Below are 23,623 nucleotides of genomic sequence, written 5' to 3'. Positions count from 1 at the left end.
CTGGGCTGCAGATGTATGCAGATTTCCTGTCCTTGACTAAAATAACTATTATGACTAAAACAGAGAATTACTGAAAGACTAAGGAGATACTTGAGATAGGTGTTTCAAGTGCTCAGTAGATGGGTCAGCTTTGAGTGTCGCCCTAGACTAGAGTTTGGAGACTGTAGCCAAATCTAGATGGTTGAAAACAGACAGGAAGCAAGTCTGTATGGCGGACCCATATCAGACTAGAGTTGTTCATTCCAGTTCTGTTACAGCAGAAAAGCTTCTTGAGCTAATTGTGAGTGCTATTTTGCTTATGAAGCACCCTTCTTGTCTAAATAGTACCACGAACAAAAGGCTCATTACAGACACTCATTAAAATGTGCAACAATGCTGAAAAGCTTTTTAGGTGTTGCCTTGATAATCATGTTTTCAAGAAACCTATTTTTAAACTGAACATTCTGTTCTGCGATTAGCTGCAAGTCATTTTCCGCATGTCTTTTAAATGTAAGGTCATTTTTCAGAACAATGAATTGTACTAGCATCCTGTGCAAGAACTTGTCATCATATATTTTATCAATAAAGTGCAAGCACTTAACATTTATTTATATATTTGTTGTTGGGAAAACGAGAGATATTCTTCTAAATCTGAATTTTATTTTCCATAGGGATGATATCGCAGATTTAGAAGAAGCCAAAAAATTATTAAGAGAAGCAGTTGTTCTTCCACTATGGATGCCAGATTTTTTCAAAGGAATCAGAAGACCTTGGAAAGTAAGAACCCTCCAGCTACTATATCTCTGTGTTGTCCTTATCAAGATATACTCATGTATAACATTGTAGTATATATTCAAACATTTTTATTCAAACATTTATTAAATGTGATATTTTCTATTACTTTAAAAAAAGGAAATGAAATGTTCCATATAGAGAGGCCTTGACTTCTTAGTGAATGTTCAAAGTTACCAGGGATCCAAAAAAAGGGACTTACAATCTGGAGCTGAAGTTCTAATTCTTTCCTCCCCACAGACATATATTCTTATTTTGAACATTCGGCAGCTGTCTCACATTTATGGCTTGTTTGCTGTGTCCTGTCATCAAATGACCTTGAATTATGGGGTTTTTTTTGCTGGAAAATGGTGTTTGCTTCTGGTTTCCAGCAAAACAAAAAACAAAAAATCTGCCCATTGCAGACGTGTTTGCTTAACAGACACATATTCACTTAACGACCATGATGATTCACTTAAGGACCACTGGAAAAATTGTTTGTAAAATGGAGTTGGTCACTTGATGACCCATATGACTTACAACTGTAATTCTGAGCTCAATTATGGTTGTAAGTCGAGGAGTACCTCTTTTGACATAAAGAATTTACTTATTGGGTGTTATCAGATGATACAAAACCATCGTAGAAGATCTGTTTGAGGCTCTTGTTCCTCCTTTACAGGACATAAGGTTAGCATTTTGTTCATTTATTTATTTGCTGTGCTTATTTCATTCTACAGTAGTTACTGATGCCTGTGAACATCATGTATGGCCTCTGTAAATCAAGTTAAAACTAACAAAATTACAATACAAAAATCAGAATATGTATGTAGATATAAACTCTAGAAATATCAATTGTACTGAACAAATACTCCAAAACCAAAGGGAATATCATTAGGATAACCCAGCTCTCTGCTGGAAAATCCACTTTTTAATAGCCTTCTTAAAACTCCAAAACTATTTTTTTGCTTTTTTTTTCTTTTCTTTTCTTTTTGAATTTCAGGGGGAATGGTGTTGTATAGAATGGGCAGCAATTGACAAAGCTCACTTCATGATGTCTTTTGATGACATTCCCAGAATGCACACATAGAAATATTATTGGATGAGTAGATATTTAGGTGGTCCCAAAGATACCTGGTCCTGAGTTATACAAGGCTTTAAAGGTGTCAACCAGAACCTGAAATTGCATCTAAAATCGAATCCCAAAGTAGTGGGATTATATGACTGAATTAAGGTATGCCCGTGACTACTCAAGTTGCTGCATTCTGAATCATCTGTAACTTCCAAATATTCTTTAAGAATAGCCCATGTAAAGTGCTTGCACAGGTCCAAGCAAGAGATGACTAAACCATAAGTGAAGATGTCTTGATTACTACACATAATGGAGCTGTGTGATGGCCCGGGTAGAAGTCATATGATAAGGTCACCAGAATGGCTGTTTCTAAGATAACATCAGATTATCTTGTTGCTGTAATAGTATTAACAGCTTCTCCATTGCTATTTACCTAGCAAATCTCATTCAGTGGATTTATTCCAAGTAAAATGTCCTAATACCCTTCCCCCAAACCATTTCTAAAATATATCTTTACTGCAGATGAATTTGCAAACCTTTTACATTGCTCACGTTTGATTTTATTTGGGGAGTACAAGTTTGTAGAGGTGGCTGAAATTATGGGACATATCATGGCTCAAATGTTTTTATTGGAACAATTTCAGTATCTTGTCTTCTGTTGAAATGAAGAATATGGTTGGGAATATGGTTATTATTAATTAGTAATTTTCTTAAGAAAACTGGATATTTTTTTGAAAGCTTTAATTTTGTGGCTGCATATTCCTCTCCCCCAATATTTTGATTTTAGATTGAATTATTGCTTCACTGAATATCTTTCATTTTAGACAATGTTAGCCAAACAACCTTGTTTTAGATGTAGCTACCATTCATTTCCCAGACACCTGCCAGTCTAATTTTCAGGCTTTTAAAATTACTGCTTTATTATCTGATTCTGTAATGGGCATCTCCAGCAGGCCAAGCTTCTAGAGATCTCTGTTGTATCCGAGATGTATCAGAGTGAACATACAGTGTGACCTGTAAAGTAATTAATTCTACCTCTAGTTAATAAGCCTATGAAGGTCATTTCACTAAATCAAAGCAAATGCAACTTACCTCCACTTAAGCTTAAGTAGTTAGGTAGGCTCCTGTTTTGATTTAAAACAAATGTGGTTGTAAGGATATAATTATAGATGATATATTTGATGTATTCTGAATGGAAACTGAAGCATACAGTATGCATGGAAATCTATAGACTTCCTGTATAACCTGATGTTTATGTGCCCAATTTCTAGTTTTGCCATGATATCATGGAAGTGGGCTTGTTCTGTAGATAGATTGAGGATGAAAACTATTGTGGTGTGGAAGCTGTTGAAACAATGAAGGAATTTAACAAGATACTCATTTTCATAGATCCAGAAAATTAAATGTCATCAAGGAATCTCACATAAAGGATTTATTTGAAGAATAAGAATTGAGAAAGTGTTGTTCTAGGTAGCTATGAAGATGTTTGAATATCTGGGAGCTAGGCATGCGTCTAATAGTTTTGCCACTAATCTGCAGTTACATGTTATGCCAAAGGTGAAGTTATTATGAGTGAATACAAGGGCACACAGTCCAGTAGCAAAGCATGTTGTGTTTTGTGTTGTGTTGACGTGAATTATGATATAAACATACATCTGTGTGTTTTTTAAAAATGTATTTGGCATTTGAAGTGATCTGCAGTTGTCTGCTTTCCCAGGATATGAGGAATATGATAAAATGTCTTGTTTCTTGCTTTGAAAGTATTTCTTATGTCTGAAGTGGAGAAAAATCTTCAGCTTGGCTGAGCATATGACTGGACAGATGTTCTGGTAGATCAGTGGAACCTTCTCATTATGGTGAATGGTTTGAATAGATCAGACACGTCAAACTCGCGACGTCATGTGATGTCATGCGACGTATCGGAACTTTCCCCCCATTGCCGACAATGGGGTGGGCGCGGTTTCCTTTTGATGTGTCTGGCCCATCGGCTGGCAGTTTGATACCCCTGGAATAAATGCTTGGAAATTTTTCCCCTTATTTTTCTTCCAGAATGCAAGCACTGTGGTATAGCTTTGTTGCCTTGATTTGGCAAAGTCCTGATGTAGATTGGGTTCCAGGGTAGACATAGCGTCGGTGGTTAATTTTTGCTTGTTGTGAAGGATAATGGCTTAGGAGTTTCTTGTGGAGAATCCAACATATTATGGACATGGTTTTTGAATAGTTGTATTTTGTCAGATTTATTTTTATAATTCAAAGGAAGTACACATTTTGCAAAATGTGTTCATTTTAGTTTTAATTAACTGTTTTATTGTGAAAATATGTAAGCCAATAATGGTATAAACTTCATTTTGATGTCTGGTGTTAATCTGATTATCCTAAAAGTACAATTTTTCTTTAGAAATCTTTTGATAGTAATTTTCAGGTGGATAAAAGGTACTCAGTAACAGTAGCAAAACTGATAAGTGTGTATTGTCTTTATTCATTGCTTTCTTCTTATGAAATAATGTAATGTCTTTAATTAAGAACCTGGTTTTGCACAGAAGCAGTTAACCTTTGCTTCATGAATTATATGTAACTTTTCAACAGCTCTGACTATGCATTGATGAACAGTATGAATGAAAAAAGATAAAAGATCATGAAACGCTCATTCACAACAGACCAAGATGGAAAATTTACCTTGCACAGTCAGAACAGCAAAACTTTAAGGATTATGGTTAGAGCAGTAGACAGAAGGATGTAATTTGCTCTTTGGGTTGACCAGATCAAGAAATAGATACCTCAGGGATTTAAGGAATTTATCCAAATTTTTCTCTGTCCCATTTTATGTAAACAAAATTGGGAGTCTGAGTAGGGATCTTGCCTGACAGGAGGGCAGCCAGTGCAGAAATAGGATTTTAGTTGACATTTCTTTTAAAATTATAAAGTGCATATAGTTCGACGTCTGAAGAAAGAGGTCTGTAAAATTTAGAAACTGCCAGGTCAAATGAGGCAGCTTTCTCTCCCATTTCAAGGCTTCAGATTCTCATTTTTGTTTAGCACATCCATTTCTTGTATTAACAAGTAGATAAAAAGTATTATGTTTTGTCTAATGCTTAGTCCAATTGGTCTGGTGGCTAAGACACCAGGCTAGAAACCAGGAGAATGAATTCTAGCCCCATCTTAGACATGAAAGCCAGCTGGATGATTTTGGACCAATCACACCTCTCTCAGCTCAACCCACCTCATAGGGCTCTTGTGGGGAAAATAGGAAAAGGAAGGAATAGCGATTTGTTTGCCGCCTTGAATTATTTATAAAATAAAGGTGGGATAAAAAATAAATATAAATTAAACATAATATGGTTGCAATGCTGGAGAAACATATTTGAAACATTCAATTTTTATAGAAAGATGTGTTGTAAATGAATTAAATTGTTGAAAATATGCAAGCAGTTCTTTCTGTGAGCAGTAATAATCAGAGAAATTCCATTTGGTCCAATGTATAATTATCTTTAACTGCTCACAAGGCAAATGGAAACACCAGGATCCAGGAGTGAATGAGTGATTTTTATATAGTTGCCCATTTTGCGAGACACAACTCTTGAGTTGCTAACAAAGTAATAGAAATACAATAAAAATAATACAACATAAAGAAGAAAAATCATAACACCTGGTCCAATAATTACATTCATCTCGCAATGTAATCTCCTGGGCTCTACCCTTGCTATCTCAATGCTTGGAGTTAAAGCCACCTCTTAATGGCTTTCTGGAAGGTTAAGTGGGAGGGAATCCTGCCAGATCTCAAAGGGATGGGTGTTCACTGGCAGGGGCTGCTATGACATGCTTCCTAGGTTCACTAAAGCTGGAGTCCCCAACCCCAGGCCGCGGGGTTGCAGCCTGTTTGGAACTGGGCCGCACAAGCAGCGTGCGAGCGCAGCTCCACTTGAGCAAGCAACTGGCACACATGCCCGCTGCTTACGCAAATGGAGTTGCGCACGTGCATGCCTGCTGCTCAGACAGAACCATACTCTTTCCCCCCTGCTGGTCTTCCAAGCCGGAAAGGTTGGGGACTGCTGCAGTAAAAGGCAACATTTAAGGGAAAGGACCTGGAGTATGCCCACTTTATCCAATCTAGTGAGACAGGCGTATATCCTCAAAAAGAGGCAGTTCCTCAAATAACCTGGCCCTGGGTCATAAAGGGCTTTAAAAATACCTTGTATTGCACCCAAAAAGAAGCACAGTCTCCAGACCCTCACAGCCTCTAGGCACTGGGTAAGGACTGTGATGACATCAGCTGGGTATCGTTACTGGATATAATTTGCTGTTGAATGTTGACCTCCATGCCATTGGATGGCTCCACCCATCAGTTTTGGTAGAGGTGTTCAACATTAAAGGGGCTTAGGACTGGACCTCTCCCTTCCCACCAATACCAACTGGTGACATAGGAAGGAGGAGAACCACTGCAAAACTGCCTCTTACTTCCAGTCCCTGCAGGCAGTCCAGAAGGGTACCTACCACGGCTGCCAAGAGATCCAGGATATACAGAATTTGTATATAGTCAAGCCTCATCACATCATTGTTTGAGAAAGCCTAAGTCTGAGGATCCACAATCTAAGTTATGTTTAGATTAATTTAATTGTATTATGTTGTTATATGCCTGCATCGGGCTTGTGGTTTCTTCAATTGTTTGGATTTTAATTTCAGGGAGTGCTTATGGTTGGCCCACCTGGGACTGGTAAAACCATGCTAGCAAAAGCTGTCGCTACAGAATGTGGAACTACATTTTTCAATGTGTCTTCCTCTACTCTCACATCAAAATATCGAGGCGAGTCTGAAAAATTAGTTCGTTTGCTGTTTGAAATGGTAGGTATTGTTGATTCCCTCAGATATATTACTCTTATTTGCATAATTTGTTCTTGGCTCCTTTTCTTCGTAAAATGATTTCAGGTCAGTCAGTGTACCTTACAATGAGTGTATTATACTATAAATGTCCACATTGAATTGGTTTGGGGTTGATGGTTTAAATGGACAACATCAACTATTTCCTGCATATCTATGTCTTAGCTTGGTATACTATTTGTTTTTGTGCATCTGTAGGACATTCCTTAAATTCACAACTGTCTCGATTTATTTATTATTTATTTATTTTATTACATTTATATACCGCCCTTTCCCGGAGGACTCAGGGCGGTTTACAGGGTAATTAAAAACCAAAAATACAAAAGTTAAAAACCAAGTTTAAAAAAGATTAAATTTATCCCTGTATAAATAAAACCCCAATTAAAATAAATTAATCCTCAGCCTGGGCCAGAGAGCTCGAAGAGCCAGGTCTTCAGGCCCTGGCGGAATGAACGGAGGTCGGGGGCAGTCCTCAGCTCCACTGGCAGCTGGTTCCAAAGGGCAGGCGCCCCCACTGAGAAGGCCCTATCCCTGGGTGTTACCCGCCGGCAATCTCTTACCGGTGGCACCCTGAGAAGACCCTCCCTGTGGGAGCGCACTGGACGAAGGGAACTTGATGCGGGCAGCAGGTGTTCCCTCATATATCCCGGACCCAAGCCATGTAGGGCTTTATAGGTCATCACCAGCACCTTGAATTTCACCCGGAGGGCAACCGGAAGCCAATGCAGCTCGCGGAGTAGAGGTGTTACGTGGGAGTATCGGGAGACCCCCATCACAACTCGCGCGGCCGCATTCTGCACCAGTTGAAGCCTCCGAGTGGTCCTCAAGGGCAGCCCCATGTAGAGAGCCAGAAACATATAGGGTCTTTAAGAAAATTTATTGGTATCTATCTTTGTTAAACATGACTGTAACGCTGAGGGTATTGTATATGATTTTTTTAAAAAAACTTATGAATCTCTATGTCACATAAGAAATATTTGTCTTTGTTTTAAGGCCAAGTTTTATGCGCCTACGACCATTTTCATTGATGAAATAGACTCTATTTGTAGTCGCAGAGGCACTGCGGATGAACACGAGGCAAGCCGCCGAGTCAAGTCAGAGCTGCTGGTTCAGATGGATGGTAAATAGGGTTTGTTCTGCCTGCATTGTGGGGGGGGGTCTTTTTCTTGTTTTATACATTGTTGTAGAATAGACCTAGTGAAGGAGGGAAGGACTTTAAAGGGAAAGTTCCATAGGGTCATCCTTTAAACTTGGTTCAGGCGACTTGTGCATCGAGAGACCATTTTTAAAAAACTGACCTTTGGAGATTCTGAGAACTGTAGGAATTTGGAGTCCCCTGAAGAAATGGGGCTGCAAATGTCATTCATCGAAGCCTGGCTTTCTACAAGCAATTCCATCAATAGACATATTGATCCACAACCAGCATATGAACCCCTCAGAATCCAATTTAACCGAACAGCCATCCAGAGACAGTACCAACCCTCAAGCCCCTCTTCCCCCCCCCCAGCAGTTCACCTTCCAATGTCCCTGACCTGATATAATCTGGTATAATCTGATATAAGATCCTGCTGGCTCCCCCATTGTTTTTGTTGTGGGAAGGTTGAAAAAGGAGATCATGAGACTGTGGGATGCTGCAGTCGTAATTGCAAGCTGGTTGTCAAGCATCCAAAGCACAGTCATGTGACCACAGGGCTACTGCGATGGCCAGAACTTCAGGGTCCTGTCAAAAGTCTCCCTCTTTCAGCACCTTTGTAACTTGGAATATTTGCTAAATGAGTGTTTGTAACCCGAGGACTACTTATATTTTAGCTCTTACACTATTGTTATTTAAGTTTTGAATTATATATCAATGTTTTGCTATTAGGAGCACAAGCAGGTATCAGGATTTTATGTCCATCCCAACAAATACAGATTTGCGGACATAATGTGGAGGGCCCTCAGGAGCTCCAAAAAACTCACATATTCCCCTCCTCCCCCAGGTTGCCCATTGTTCTTTTAAGTATACTGGACAGTGGTCAAAAGGCATGGTGGCTGAGATTGGGTTAGTGCTTGACACCTGGAATTCCAGTCTTGAATGATATAAATAAATCAATGCAGACAGAAGTTAGAAAAATGAAGACCCATATACAGTTTTAGAGAAATTTGAAAAATGATATATAAAGTATGCATGAAAATCATAAAGACTGCAGTGAACATGATGCAGAAAGTGTGCAGTTAATTTTTCTTATGCCTCAAGAGCTTGCTCTGAAGATCAGATTGGAGATGGAAGAGAAAGGGATGGATAATGGACATGTTTACTTTTGTGAGCTGCTCTGATGCTCGTATGATTTTTTTTTTAGAAATCACAAATGATTTAATCACACATTTTCAATCATTACTTGCATTTTGCTGAAAGTTAATATTACAGTTCTTAAGGTGGTTTTGAGACAAATTCTGATATTTGTCACATACTAGTTTTTTTAAGGTTTTAACATCATATAATAATTCATGATGACTTTTTTGTTCCAAAAATAGATAATGACAGTTACAGTGGCTTTTTGAACATAAGTTAGACTGCAAAAGGATACCGATGGGTTGATTGTGCAAAACAACACCATCCTGGCCATTAGGGAATAAGGACAACAAAAAATTCTTCAGTGGAAAATCTGCTGCCAGTTCCATCTGCTTGCAGTTGGTAGGGCTGTTTTCAAATGAGGGTGGATTTTGCTCCCATCTTTCTCAGATCCAGGGCATTTCAAGTACATCAGCTCAGACTGTTGCACATATTTTCCCTGTTATTTTCTTTATTTAGATTTTTATCCCACCTTTATTATTTATAAGTAACTTGGGGCATAATTTATTTTTTTATTGAAAAGTTTTACAATACATTTTTTAACAAAGCAAAACCCCTCCCCACCCCGTCCCCTCTCCCCAACCCTCCCCAACACCTCCCTCCCTTCCCCCTCCCCCCTCCCCGACTTCCCAGAGCTCAATACAGGGTATAAAAATACAAACAATCATAATCTACCTTATGCAAACAACAATAAACTATTAAATCTATCACACTTTAACTCTTATAAACTAACTACAAGCAATATAAATATCACATCAATACTTATTCAAATGCTGAGTTAAACTTTTTAGTCCCATATTTATTCTGAATATAATCAATCCATCTTCTCCACTCCACAATATATCTCTGTTGCGACTGGTCTTTCAAATACGCTGAAATCTTTGCCATTTCCGCCAGGTTGGAAACTTTTAAAGTCCATTCTTCTATAGTCGGCAGTTCTTCCTTCTTCCAATATTGTGCTACTAAAAGTCTCGCTGCCGTAATTAAGTTCAACATCAACTTAGTGTCCACAACAGTAGTATCCGTAATAATGCCCAGTAAAAACAGTTGCGGACAAAACTTTATCCTTTTCTTAAATATCTTTTGCATATTCCACCAAATTTTAATCCAAAAAGCTTTAACCTTTTTACAAGTCCACCATACATGAAAATACGTTGCATCTTCACTGGGCATAATTTATAAGTAACTTGGGGCATAATAACAGAATAACGGAGTTGGAAGGCACATTGGAGGTCTTTTAATTCAATCCCCTGCTTACAAAGGAGACCTTAACAACATTTCAGACAAATGGTTGTCCAATTTCTTTATTAAAAATCTCCAGTGATGGAGTAGCCACAACTTCTGAAGGCAGACTGTTCCACTGATTATACTACTTCCTCCTTCCATTTTCCCCACAACAACCCTATATAGTAGGTTGGACTGAGAGAGAGAGTCTACCTCAAAGTCACCCAGTGAGCTATGTCTACAACCAGAAAGCATTAAAAACAGCTTGAAAAGGCAGGAAAAAATGTACACGGTGTATGAAATAATAAAGCTTTGACAGAAATATATATTACCGGATGTCTCTTTCTTTCCTACTGTATTTAGGATTGGCCTCTGAGTTTTCTTTGCCCTTTCTAAATATATGGGGTCTATCATTCATTTTCCCCCCTACATTATGTGATGTTTCTGAAACTAAGATGTGACATCTTTTGCTTCCAAGATTCAGAGCACAGTATAGTGCATGTAAAACCTCAAATTAATGTGAACAACAATAGAAATGCACTATGTGCTCTAGCTCTATTATTGCTCCTTTAGGTGTAGGTGGAGCTCTGGAGAATGATGATCCTTCAAGAATGGTGATGGTGCTTGCTGCTACAAATTTTCCGTGGGATATTGATGAAGCTTTGAGAAGGAGGCTTGAAAAAAGAGTTTATATACCTTTGCCAACAGGTGGGTTTCCTTTTTAAATGTGCTTGTCTGGCACTTGTTATTTGACACTTCCTGGGGAGCTGTTAAAGAACCCATTGAAATTTATGCAACAACACTGGATTTTCAGGCTTTAATAATTATCTTGATCATTGGAGAAAAAAAGTAAAAAGTTGCTGGCGATTGCAGAATGAAACAGCTGTAGCAGTCTTTCAGTGTAGACTCAATGAGGGGGATCAAGCTTTTTAATGAACTTGTAAACTTTTTGAATGTTTAACAGGCATTCCTTAAATGAGCATAGATTGAGCCTTGTAGACTTCTTTAAAGAATTACTGCCAATGAATTTTCCTATGTGTCTATTGCTGAATAGAAAAAAGTAAGGCCATTAATTTTAACTTTCAAGCTTGCCATGTTGTAAATCTTCTGCCTGAACTTTATGACTAGATTTTGAGCTCTTCATTGTTCCCTGCTTGAGGAATCTCATTGTAGAATGACTCTCCAGGTTGTCAGTCAGAACTGCTATTAACTTCAAGATTCTGTATCATCGTAGGTTTGCTTTTAAACTGTCTCTTCTCTTGATTTAGGGTAGTATACTACCTGCTTTTTACCACTTGACTCTAAATAAGAACACAGTGTGACAGTGGTTTTAATGAAATTTGGTGGAAAGGAGGACTGTCTTAATCTTGATGTATTATTTTTCCTGCTTGCTAGGGTGTGCATTTAATGAAAAAAAAGCAGTTTGTTTCAAGGTTTGGACAAAAAGCTTTACATTCCATTGAAATGTTCTCCTTAGGTTCTAATGAAAAAAATGCCCCTAAGAGTGTTTCAAGTAGGAAACAATGAGAAGCTAAAACAAGTGCATCGTTCCCTTATTTTTTTACCTTAAGAATATAGAATTGGGCAACCTGGAAAAATATGTCAAAGTCCTGGTCATATACAGAGAGGCTGATAGCCCTTGTGCTATTTATCAGTGTATTCTTTAAAATAGGATATAAAAAATGTAATCTGAAAACTCTAACTTCTCCATAGCTGTTAGAAATAAACACAGCAAACGGCAGGCAGAAAGTGGATAATGAGTCTGACAGTTTGGGATTGGTCATCCTGAATTGCTTCTGAATATCAATAAAACCCAGTCTGACCTAGATGAGTCCATGACAAGGCCAGCACAAGTATCTCTGAACACAACTGCTTAAATAATTGTTGCCTTTTTTCCACCTACCATTTCTTCTCTTGTCACCTGGTCTTGGCTCTAATTTCACTAGCTATAAAGCAAAAAAAGAACAAAAATCCATAATTTTCCACATAAGGACTCTGAAGTGAATTTCCCTACCCCATTTCACATTTGTTATTGTTGATGGCATGAGGAATTCTGTATCCCTTTTCATAGATGATAAATTATTCTTATATATTCATATATTCATTCATCTGTATGTTTGCTTGGTTAAATAGGAGCAGTAAAAATGTCATTGCTTCTTAAATTCTTACTTCTTTCTTAAACACCTTCCTCCCTGATGCATACATATATATCGCTGGAAAAAATGGCAGAAAATGGTTAATAAGCATATGTGCTGGGCAAAAAAACAAATATTCAAATATTCTCTATAAATATGTCAATGAAAGTAGCAATGGAATTCCAGATATTAAATAACAACAACAACAATAACAACAACAATAATAATAGAGTTGGAAGGGATCTTGGAGATCTTCTAGTCCAACCCCCTGCTCAGGCAAGAAACCATATACCATTTCAGACAAATGGTTGTCCAATTTCTTCTTAAAAATTTCCAGTGTTGGAGCATTCACGACTTCTGGAGGCAGGTTGTTCCACTGATTAATTGTTCTAACTCAGGAAATTTCTCTTACTTCTAGGTTGCTTCTCTCTTTGATTAATTTCCATCCATTGCTTCTTGTCCTGCCTTCAGGTGCTTTGGAGACTAGCTTGAGACCCTCTTCTTTGTGGCAACCCCTGAAATATTGGAACACTGCTATCATGTCACCCGTCATCCTTTTCTTCATTAAACTAGACATACCCAATTCCAGCAACCGTTCTTTTTATGTTTTAGCCTCCAGTCCCCTAATCATCTTTGTTGCTCTTCTCTGTACTCTTTCTAGAGTCTCAACATCTTTTTTACATCATGGTGACCAAAACTGGATGCAGTATTCCAAGTGTGGCTTTACTAAGGCATTGTAAAATGGTATTAACACTTCACGTGATCTTGATTCTATCCCTCTGTTAATGCAGCCTAGCACTGTGTTGCCTTTTTTGACAGCTGCAGCACACTGCTGGCTAATATTTAAGTGATTGTCCACTAGGACTCTGAGATCCCTCTCACAGTTACTACTATTGAGCAAGGTACCACCTGTACTGTACCTGTGCATTTGGTTTTTCTTGCCTAAATGTAGAACTTTCCTTTTTTCACCATTAAATTTCATTTTGTTAGATAGCACCCAATGTTCAAGTCTGTCAGGAGCCTTCTGTATCTTAAGCCTATCTTCTGGAGCATTGGCAATTCCTGCCAGCTTGGTGTCGTCTGCAAATTTGATGAGTTCCCCATTTTAGGATGCTAATTACAAAACATTTCTAGGCTGATAAATTCACAAGAATTTTAACATCATGACTAAAAATGGAATGTATAAATATCAGTGAAAATTAGGTCATTTCTTTTCCCCAGAAATATTTATTAAGAACTGGAACTTACTCAGAAATAATTTGTTAAGATTATTTTCAAAACTTGAAATCTTTTACTGATTCAACTTTTTATATTTCATCATGATTTTATGATGAAGATAGAGTGTTGATAAAAAGAAGGAACTTTATTATTTAGAATATGTATATGATGGGAAAAACTCAAAAATAGGGAGCAATTATAAATGTTTTTGGAATGTTTGGCTCATTCAGTGTTAAATACAGTTCACTCCAGTTCCAGAAACTAATACAACAACAATTGCTGAAGCTGAAGTTAAGGTAAATTCATCACCTAACAAGAAGAAAGGGTGAATTTCAAAAAGTTACAGTATATTAGAAAAAAATAAAACATTTTCAATAAGTTAAAAACCATATGAGAGTAAAATATAAAAGCCCAATTTATCTTTGACTTTATGATGAACCAAATAATATAGAAAACTATTGAAATTGCTTTCAGCCAAAATTGAGGAAACCATAATGAAAGAATTTTATAGAATTTTAATATAATAAATTCTGGTAAAAGTCCCATGTTTGGAGAAAATTTAAAGCAATATTATCATATGTAGGGATCTTTTAAACTTGTCCAAAACCTTAGTCAAATAAGATAGATCACCACACAGGCCATTATATCAAATCCTAAATTGGCCTTATTAAGTTTTTTTTAAAAATAATAATTCAAATGTCACCTTGAAACATACACTAAATGTTGTTAGTTTTCTTAATGGTTGCAGCCAGAAAAGTATTAGCAACATACTGGAAAATTTGAATTATTCCATTTGGTAGCAAATATGCTGGAAAATAGTTTTGATGAAAGAGCTGATCCCACCAAATTATTACCACATAGTAACACAGAAGATGATTTTTACTTCAACTTGTTTAAACTTATTAATTATTTGCAGCACATAACTATTTTCCAGCTTCCTAGATAATCTAATGAAAGAAGGTTATCTATCTTTTCTTTCTGCATATACTCCACTGTAATGTTAATTGTTAATAAGTTTTAAGGGGAAAAAAAGAATTTACCTGTTTTTAGACAACTCTAGGTAAATCCACAAAGCTGCCAGTTATTTCTTTCTGAAAAAAATGGTTAAGAGTGCCTCACAATTTTAAGAGAGTTAGAACCTCCCCTCCAATCTCCTCACTTTGGATTTGGGACTGACTCTTAGAGCATGCAACCATTGTGGCCTCTGTAGCAACCCTGTATCTCAAGAGCACCAATTAAGGGAAGAGAATTCTAGAGCCATTAAACAAATTGCTTTCAAAATTCCTTTAATCAAGAGGCTCTTTTCTCTCCAGAGAAAACCAAATTATAACTTTAGATGTGGTAGAAATATTGACTTGTCAGTTTCCTCTAATCAGATTACATTTATTTTTACAGCAAAAGGCAGAGCGGACCTGCTTAAGATTAATCTCCGGGAAGTTGAACTGGATCCTGACATTAGTCTGGAAGAAATTGCTGAGAAGATTGAAGGCTACTCTGGTGCTGATATCACTAATGTCTGCAGGTATCCTTTTTTTTCCTGTCTAGACCAATCAGAATACACAACAGCCTTTTCCAAGAACATTGCTAAACTTCGAATCTTTCAAAATTTATATTTTTCATACTTTTCTAGTAATTCCTGCCCTCTCAGTTTTTGCACAGGAACAAGTATTTTTTTTAATATAATATAAAAGTGGTACAGAAAATCTGGGATTCTCTTAGGATATTCATTTTCTACGCAAAGGAAATTGAACAAGCTTACCAAGTGTTATTCTTGCTTATTATGAACAGTTAGTGAAGTATATTCATATTTCTCTGTATTTCTCTTCTAACTGAGGGCTCTCTAAAATATTTTTGAGGAAACACAAAACTCACCAACATATTGGTTGGATTCAATTAAAAATAATATATCTTTAATATATCTGCAGATTCTACTTTATTTAGTGAAATGTTGAATTCTGTAAAATTCAGAATTCTGTAAAATTCAATATTTGCAAAAACTGTGTAAGAGTAATAGGTTAACTCAGTTTTTACTAGTCATACTACTTTGCAAGGTTGAAAATGAAAGAATAATCAGATTAACTAAAGCCAAATGGTTTGATCTTGGTAACAGGAATTTGTTTTTATATTATTAATTATAAAATGGCTCCTGAAAGTCATTGAAATTGTTGAGATTGACATTTTGTCAAGTGGTATGTTTTAGAACTAGGAAATGAAGATTTGGCATATTTTTGTCAAAGTTCATACATGAGTGATAAGTAAAATACTTAGCAAGATTAGAAAAAAGATCATTCCCTTTGAAATCATTAGTTTTAGTCTACTTCCACCATTTGTTCCAAGAGAAAATTTCTTAATATCATGCACCTAGTGGAAAAGTGTTATTTTCTGCTACAGATATTCAGTCATCTATATTGTTAGATACTGGGTTCGTTGCGTGATCGACGAGATGAGGCGAGTGAGTTCAGCAAAGATCATTGTTTATTGGTTGCAGGGACTGAACTGAGAAACAGGGCTGCGAATGCAGCAATTTATACCCTGGCCTTTAGGTGACGGCCAATAGGTTTAAAGTAACCTATTGCCGCCCTAGAGGAAGCCAATGGCAGTGCTGGAGACGGGTTGTCTGAGGAGCTGGGAGCCGTTAGCCAGCTTCCCTGCTTGAGCAACCTTCCAGCAATTAACCTCACGTGATATACTTAAGTCAAACAAAGCCCAATACATTACATCCCTCCCCCCTAGAATGTACACACATTATAACAACAAGGGAATGATTACAGCAATTACAAGTTGCAAAGATACAACAATAGTATGCACGTACATATTATCATACTTGCTAATACAGAGGCTCTCCTGGCTAGCAGCAATTCAAAACACATACAACATTATGGCTCAGTTATTTTGGAACAAAATCTTGTAGATACGCAGGAGGCTTGCAAATCCTCGTAGAACGCCTGGGAGAGCCAGGCACTCCCCGGTCTACCAGCTTGCCCGCCGGGTTGGGTAGACCAAGGTCCATAAGATCAAGCGAGTCTGGTTGACTCCGAATTCTCTGGCTGGCCATCTCTGGTCAGCCCACCCCAGAGTCCGATTGTTCTGTGCAGTTAGCACAGCGGCTGTAGTGTTCTGGTTGGCTTTCTCCATCAGGAGCCCCATGTTGCACTCCTGGGCTTTGCCTCCTTATGGCCAGCTCCCTATTGCTCTGACTGCTTGGGACCTCAGAGCCTATAGATTGGTTGGCCTGGCTGCCGGTTTGTGGTCCGTGGATGGGACCTGGAACGAAGTCCTCGCTTTGTGGCCATTCTGGAAAACGCTTCCTAAGTTGCTCAATATGGCGATGAACAACTTGCCCGCCCTCTAGGCCCACTTCGTATGAGAGAGGGCCTGATGTTTTGGTGATTTTCCCTGGCACCCACAAGTTCCCATGCCCATAGTTCTGGGCCCACACCCCATTGCCCACTTGCAGCACCCTCAGGGGTTTTGGGCGAGGGGCCTCAATTGCTACCCAGTCCGGGTGCAGCCTGTCCAGTTTCGTGATTAGTCGCCTCCCCCAGCGCAGCTCTGCTGGGCTTTTGCCCATTGCTCTGCACGGTGTGGAATGTTGGCAGAGCAAAAAGTCGGCCAGTCTGTGGTGCCAGTCCCCAGTCACTATGCATTTCAATGATTCTTTCGTGGTGCGCACCATTCATTCGGCTTGACCATTACTAGATGGGTGAAATGGAGCCGATGTCGCATGCCTAATGAGGTTTGCCCTCAGGAAAGCCTGAAATTCTGCCGCAGTAAATTGGGCCCCATTGTCGGACACTACGACGTCCGGTAGCTTGTGCGTTGCAAGGAGTTTCCTAAGCACCTGGATGGTCCTAGCAGGGACTGAACTGAGAAACAGGGCTGCGAATGCAGCAATTTATACCCTGGCCTCTAGGCGGCGGTCAATAGGTTTAAAGCAACCTATTGCCGCCCTAGTGGCAGCCAATTGTGGCGCTGGAGACGGGTTGTCTGAGGAGCTGGGAGCCGTTAGCCAGCTTCCCTGCTTGAGCAACCTTACAGCAATTAACCCCACGTGATATACTTAAGTCAAACAAAGCCCAATACATTACATATATATTTCTTACATTTATGTTAATTGTACTTCTACTATACTTAAGTACTAGCTGAGTAATAGGATGTCTGCTTGTTCACAATGCAGTAAAAATATTTTCCCTCAAGTAGCTTCATTTAAACTGGGGACCAGGATGCACTGCATTCGAACACAAATTGGATTATTGACAGTATGGAAGAGAAAAAAACCCCCAGCCTAAACAGAGGTGGCATTATAGTCCCACTTTAATCTAATTTAAGCAAATTAGAATACACCTGTGATTAGATATAGCAGTTGGGCATCTCATTGGATATAATATATCATGTGTTTAGTGAGGTCAGTGAGATAATTAGGATGTAACTGTGAAAGAATAAAGAGGCAGTTTTCCATGAACATGGTTTCTTTTTAGAGAATTTCTCAGAGCTCTGTTCCTTTCCAGAATTTTCCCCCCAAACTTAGCACTGATTGGCCCTCTGAATGTCCTATAGCTAAGCTGACTATAGTTTTCTTGGGAAAGTGTTTTATAATGGAGCAGTGACCCAGTTTGACACCATATAGCTAAGTTAGTGCTTTTTTCATGGGAAGACATCTTTGGGTTAGGAGCTTTCAACTTGGTCCTTAGAATTCCACTTTATTGTAATGATATTTCTAGGTACTGTTCTTGGAGGCCATGTAGACTTATTTATTTATGAGATTTGCATGGCTGCCCATTTCAACAACTGTGATTTTGGGCAATGTACAAAGAATAAGAAATAGAATTGGGCAGCAGATATCAAACAAGTACAAATTACTGTTAAAATCAAAACAGTTGGGAATCCCCAATATACATTATACTCCTCCAGGTAGAAAGTCCAGTCAGCCTGGCCTCAACACTGGAGGAAAGAGGCATGTTTTTAATGTTTTAGAGGCCAGCAGGGTCAGGAGAGATCATTCCAGATACTTCAGGGAAGAGTTATGCTTTCTAGGTCCCATTGGACAGCAGCACCTGAAACACACCCATCCATTTAGAATATATGGGAGGAGAAGCTATCCCGGGAGAAATTTTACTGCTCCATCTACTTTTCCTTCAGATTCTTTTAATGAAAAAAATAAATAAAATAACCATATTGTCAAGCGCCAAATTCTAGCTGTCATTTTTATTTCCAAGAATATATTTAGACTACCTAACATTTTGTTGAGAGCTACTTTAGTGTAGTGGTTAAGGCATCAGGCTAGCCACTAGGACAGGGGTAGGCAACCTCGGCTCTTTTATGACTCATGGACTTCAACTCCCAGAATTCCTGAGCCAGCTGGCTCAGGAATTCTGGGAGTTGAAGTCCATGAGTCATAAAAGAGCCGAGGTTGCCTACCCCTGCACTAGGAGATCAGGGATTCTAGCCCCGCCTTTGACATGAAGCCAGCTGGGTGACCTTGGACCAGTCACTTTTTATCAGTCCTAAGGAAGGTAGCAGTGAAAAACCTAGCTCTATTACATTCGTAAGGAGAACTACCTGTACTTGTTTGGAAATGTTCCCACATGGACAGAAAAAAAAAGTTAAAATGGAGCTATATTGAACATTTAGGTGAAAGTGCCAGAGGAGAAGATGGAGAACAAATCTCATCCATTATGACTTATGATTTGTCATCCCCATCGTCCTCAGTCATTTTGTGAGTAGGCAGAGGTCACAGCAGTCACAGTATCTGATGTGCCAACATTGCAATTTGGCTTGCATATATTTGAGGAACAGGTCTAGTATCTGCTAAGTCTCTAGTACTGGCAAGATTGCCTGGCTGAACTTTAATTCTGTCTATAGAAGTGTTTCTCAACTTTAGCAATGTCAAAATGTGTGGATTTCAATTCCCAGAATTCTTCATCCAGCTTGCATTCAGCTGAAGTCCACACATCTCAAAGTTGCTAAAGTTGAGAAATACTGTTTTGTAGTACAGCTTAATTTTATATAGAAGAAAAATTGCCATAGGCAAGTGGCAGTGTTTGTGGCAGTAGAAAGAAGTCTTTTAGAGTGGCATAATAGGCCTAAAACTGTTTGAAGGAGTGTAATCTGATGGATCAGCTTATATATAAAGCTGGTCTTTAGGCTGTTTTGTTCTTTTGGTAAGTTACCTTCTACATTTTGCATCATCTTTGGCCTTTTTTCTTTTTTGACATACAGTATTAGCAACAGCTTTGTGGTGTAAAGCAATTGCTGAGAAAGATATGATGCCCAGAAGGAGGTGCAAAAGGTTTCTTTTAATATTTAAATAATATTTAATATTTAAATCATATTTCATCTATCTGTATCTATATATATATCTATATATATCTATAGTAAAAGGTAAAGGTTCCCCCGCACATGCGTGCTAGTCGTTTCCGACTCTAGGGGCCGGTGCTCATCTCCGTTTCAAAGCCGAAGAGCCAGCGCTTGTCCAAGGACGTCTCCGTGGTCATGTGGCCGGCATGACTAGACACCAAAGGCGCACGGAACGCTGTTACCTTCCCACCGTAGTGGTCCCTATTTTTCTACTTGCATTTTTACGTGCTTTCGAACTGCTAGGTTGGCAGAAGCTGGGACAAGTAACAGGCGCTCACTCTGTTACGCGGCACTCGGGATTCGACCCGCCAAACTGCCGACCTTCTGATCGACAAGCTCAGCGCCCTAACCCACTGAGCCACCGCGTCCCTTTATATCTATATATATATCTATCTATATATCTATATCTATGTATGTATGTATGTATGTATGTATGTATGTATGTATGTATGTATATATATATATATCCAAATTTTGCAGACCTCTTTTGGGCTTGGAAGATCAGTAAAAAATTTCAAGGAATAAGTTATACAAGAAAGTATGCTTTAAAGAAAATGTGTAAACAAATGCAAATTTTTATGCTGTTGCTTTTAAATATAGGAAATGAAATGTAATAGAATTATTGTTGGCAATGCAATAAACCCCTGTTACAAATAAGTCAGTTAGTATTTCAGCCTTACTGTTATACATCATTGCTAATATGTAGTGTTTATGTGTTTTATTTTTAGGGATGCCTCATTGATGGCAATGAGGCGACGCATTAATGGCTTGTCAGCAGAAGAGATCCGAGCCCTCTCTAAAGAAGAGCTTCAGATGCCTGTCACGAAGGGGGACTTTGACTTGGCTCTGAAGAAAATCTCCAAATCAGTTTCAGCCGCAGATCTGGAGAAGTACGAGAAGTGGATGTCAGAGTTTGGATCTGCTTAATCCTGGAGACATCTCTTTATGAAGGATTTTAGATTTTTAATTATAAAATATTAGAAGGATTTTGAAACCTTTTAGGCTTGTGGTTTTCTTATGGACAATATTCCCCCTTTTTTTTCCTTTTTGCACTTTTAAGGGAGCAAATGAGAATGTAATGTAACGAGGTTATAATTTTCCATAGAAACTGAGAAATCCTTGTCTAGTTTTGGTGTTCTGCACTTTAACAGTGAATGCTCGTGTCCTATTTTTGTTGACATAGTTTCATTTGCTATGGGGAGAAATTCAAATAAGTCATACTGCATCCTTAATATTAGGCTATATTTGCCAGATTAACATCAGATCCTGACTTTCTTGAATGTGGGTAGAAGGTTTTTATCCTGCCTTTCCCCCTTTTTGCAGAGATTTATCAGTAAGATCTAGACCAAAAATATTGGGGATCTTTTTCTGCTGCATTCAGTTGCTATGGCTACAATGATATTTGCTAGAATTCAGTAATAAGGCAAAACTGTTTTAGTTTTCTCTATCTGCTGCCCTCTTGATATATCAGGACTACAGCTCCCAGAATTTCCAGAAACCTTTGGGAAGGCTAGGAATTCTGGTGATTGCATTCCAACTGCATCTGGGGGGATGTGATTCAGGAAGAATTAAGGTAAAAGGAAAAGGAGATATATGTCTCCAAAGACAGCTCTTGGCATTATACCTATCACTTGTGGAAATATGAAAAACAATTTTGATCTGTGCATGTTTGCTGTAGCCAGCAGTAGATTAAATGCAATTAGCTCAATTGCTGCATCAAAATCAGAAGCATTGGTATTTGTCTACTTGCTCTATACATTTTCTTATTTGAAATTTCAGAACCATTGTTGTTCTTGTTTGTGCTTTACACCAATATAAATCTATAGCAATTTCTTTGTACCACTGTGAGTAAAATATTAATTCTTCAACTGTCTTAGTCATTCTAATACCGTATGTTTGAGTATTTCAATGGCTAGTGATTTAACTTACTTTAATTTATATTTTATAAACACTAGTTGTGTGTTTGCAATATAGGATATTGAAGTGGAACACAGTGGCACTCCAAACTTGAAGCTGTAGAATTGTCATTCTTGAAATCCAGAACTACTATGTTCCTTTTTTAGAAAAAAAAAATTCTTTTAATATTTGTCTTTGGTTTTTGTATAACATGCTATTTGCAGATATAGCACTGTATATTCATGCCTAAAGTTTTTTTTAATAGTGCTCATGGGAAGTGTCACAAAACTGTCATCATCTGTGAGGTCTATGTTGACAAGTAGTACAGCTGAGGTCTTGAAGTGATCTGTATGGGTGGATCTGATTTATTTATTTATTTATTGTTGAAGAAAGATGTGTGATAATTCATGGCAAGTTCTGATTTTGAATGTGGCTTTAGAAAAGTTAACATGGATTGGGAATTCCAACTGTCTACATGTCAAGGGATCACATCTTGTGAGTTTCAGATGTTATGAAAATCCAAGGTTTCGTTGTCAAAAAATTAGTTATATACTCTGTTCTGATTCTCTAGGTATTTTTGCACTTGGAGGTAAAACACCGCAAATCTGTCCTTTTTTTGACATCAGCAACAAAATGGAAATAGATCCCTGGCAGCCTTTCTGCCCTCCCTAGCATATATTAAGAATTAGCTGACATCTCTTCTTTGTTGATATACTTTAGGTTCATTTTAGTGTAATTTAATTTTAATTTTTTTAAAAAAAAATTTTTTTTTTACCTGAACTGCCAGTTAACCCTTAGCCTTTACTTTTGCTTTACAATGATGTCATGTGTCATTGTTCATACACTGTGATAATCACCTTTTTAGCAGGATCTTTGGCCATATCTACAGTTATAGAACAGTATTAATAATATTATTTATACAGTGTATTCCTCTCAGGAAAGAGAGAAAATAGCTGAGATAAATTTGGTTTGGCTCAGTAGGGAAGGGAAAGACCGGCGCACAAATGATAGAGACCTGTCACACTACATATGACAAATTATGCAGGTTGTGTTTACAAGATATTGCACCAATTTCCACTTAACATTAAATGTAAGTAATCTGGAAAGTTTGTTGGTATTTGGTTCCTGCTGCCAGTAGGAGCTGGTAAACAAATCAGAATGTCCTATCTGTACATGAGTATGAGAGCAGAGAATTGTCGTCTTCTCTCTTAAAATCCATAAGCATAACCCAGGCTTTTTCCAACTAATTTCTTTCACTTGCTAGAAGAAAGGGAGTTCCTGATTTGTTTAGCCACACCCATTTGAGGAGGAGCCAAGTAGGAATGATGAAGCAGCATAAGTATTCACAGGAGGAATCAGTTCAAGCCAGAATTTTTCCAGTTTTAAATGCAGTTGAAGTCATCTTGTGTCAAGACTGTGAATGATGCATTGTGTTCATTTCCAACAAAAGACAAGGTTTACCTTGAACGGAAGAAGTCGTAATAAATGTCCTAATGATGACTCACTTTTCTTTCATGTGGCAGTTTTTTGTTCCGTGGACAGATTTTGCACTCCTTCTGTAGCTGAGTTGGCAGCGATGCTCTGAAAGCATATGAGGAAATCAGTACAGTAGCTCATATATTTTCCAGTTTTAAACAACTTTACCTCTTTTAGATACATTCATTGTTTTCCTTTGTGAACAAAGAGGCCTGGCATTGTAATTTGCAAGGAAAATAAGGACTCTCATAGGAAACATACAATTCTTTTAGGACTCACTGCTGTTTTCTT

General features: G+C 38.0%; 1 protein-coding gene across 1 annotated transcript in view; it reads left to right on the top strand.

The window, feature by feature from the left end:
- Nucleotides 1-23,413, top strand: part of KATNAL1 (katanin catalytic subunit A1 like 1) — a 37,466-nt gene extending 14,053 nt beyond the window's left edge. Inside the window, exons 6-11 of the mRNA XM_081327182.1 lie at nucleotides 651-756; nucleotides 6,500-6,658; nucleotides 7,688-7,814; nucleotides 10,824-10,958; nucleotides 14,999-15,125; nucleotides 20,689-23,413. Of these exons, the coding sequence (XP_081183308.1) occupies nucleotides 651-756; nucleotides 6,500-6,658; nucleotides 7,688-7,814; nucleotides 10,824-10,958; nucleotides 14,999-15,125; nucleotides 20,689-20,887 (853 nt within the window). The 3' untranslated portion in view covers nucleotides 20,888-23,413. The remainder of the gene's footprint in view (nucleotides 1-650; nucleotides 757-6,499; nucleotides 6,659-7,687; nucleotides 7,815-10,823; nucleotides 10,959-14,998; nucleotides 15,126-20,688) is intronic.
- Nucleotides 23,414-23,623: the final 210 nt, after the last annotated feature.

The sequence above is a fragment of the Vipera berus genome (assembly GCF_964194415.1).
Source record: "Vipera berus genome assembly, chromosome: 4".
Classification (NCBI taxonomy): Eukaryota; Metazoa; Chordata; class Lepidosauria; order Squamata; family Viperidae; genus Vipera; species Vipera berus.
Note: the sequence above shows the minus strand (reverse complement) of the source record. Positions and strands in the feature narration are given on the sequence as shown.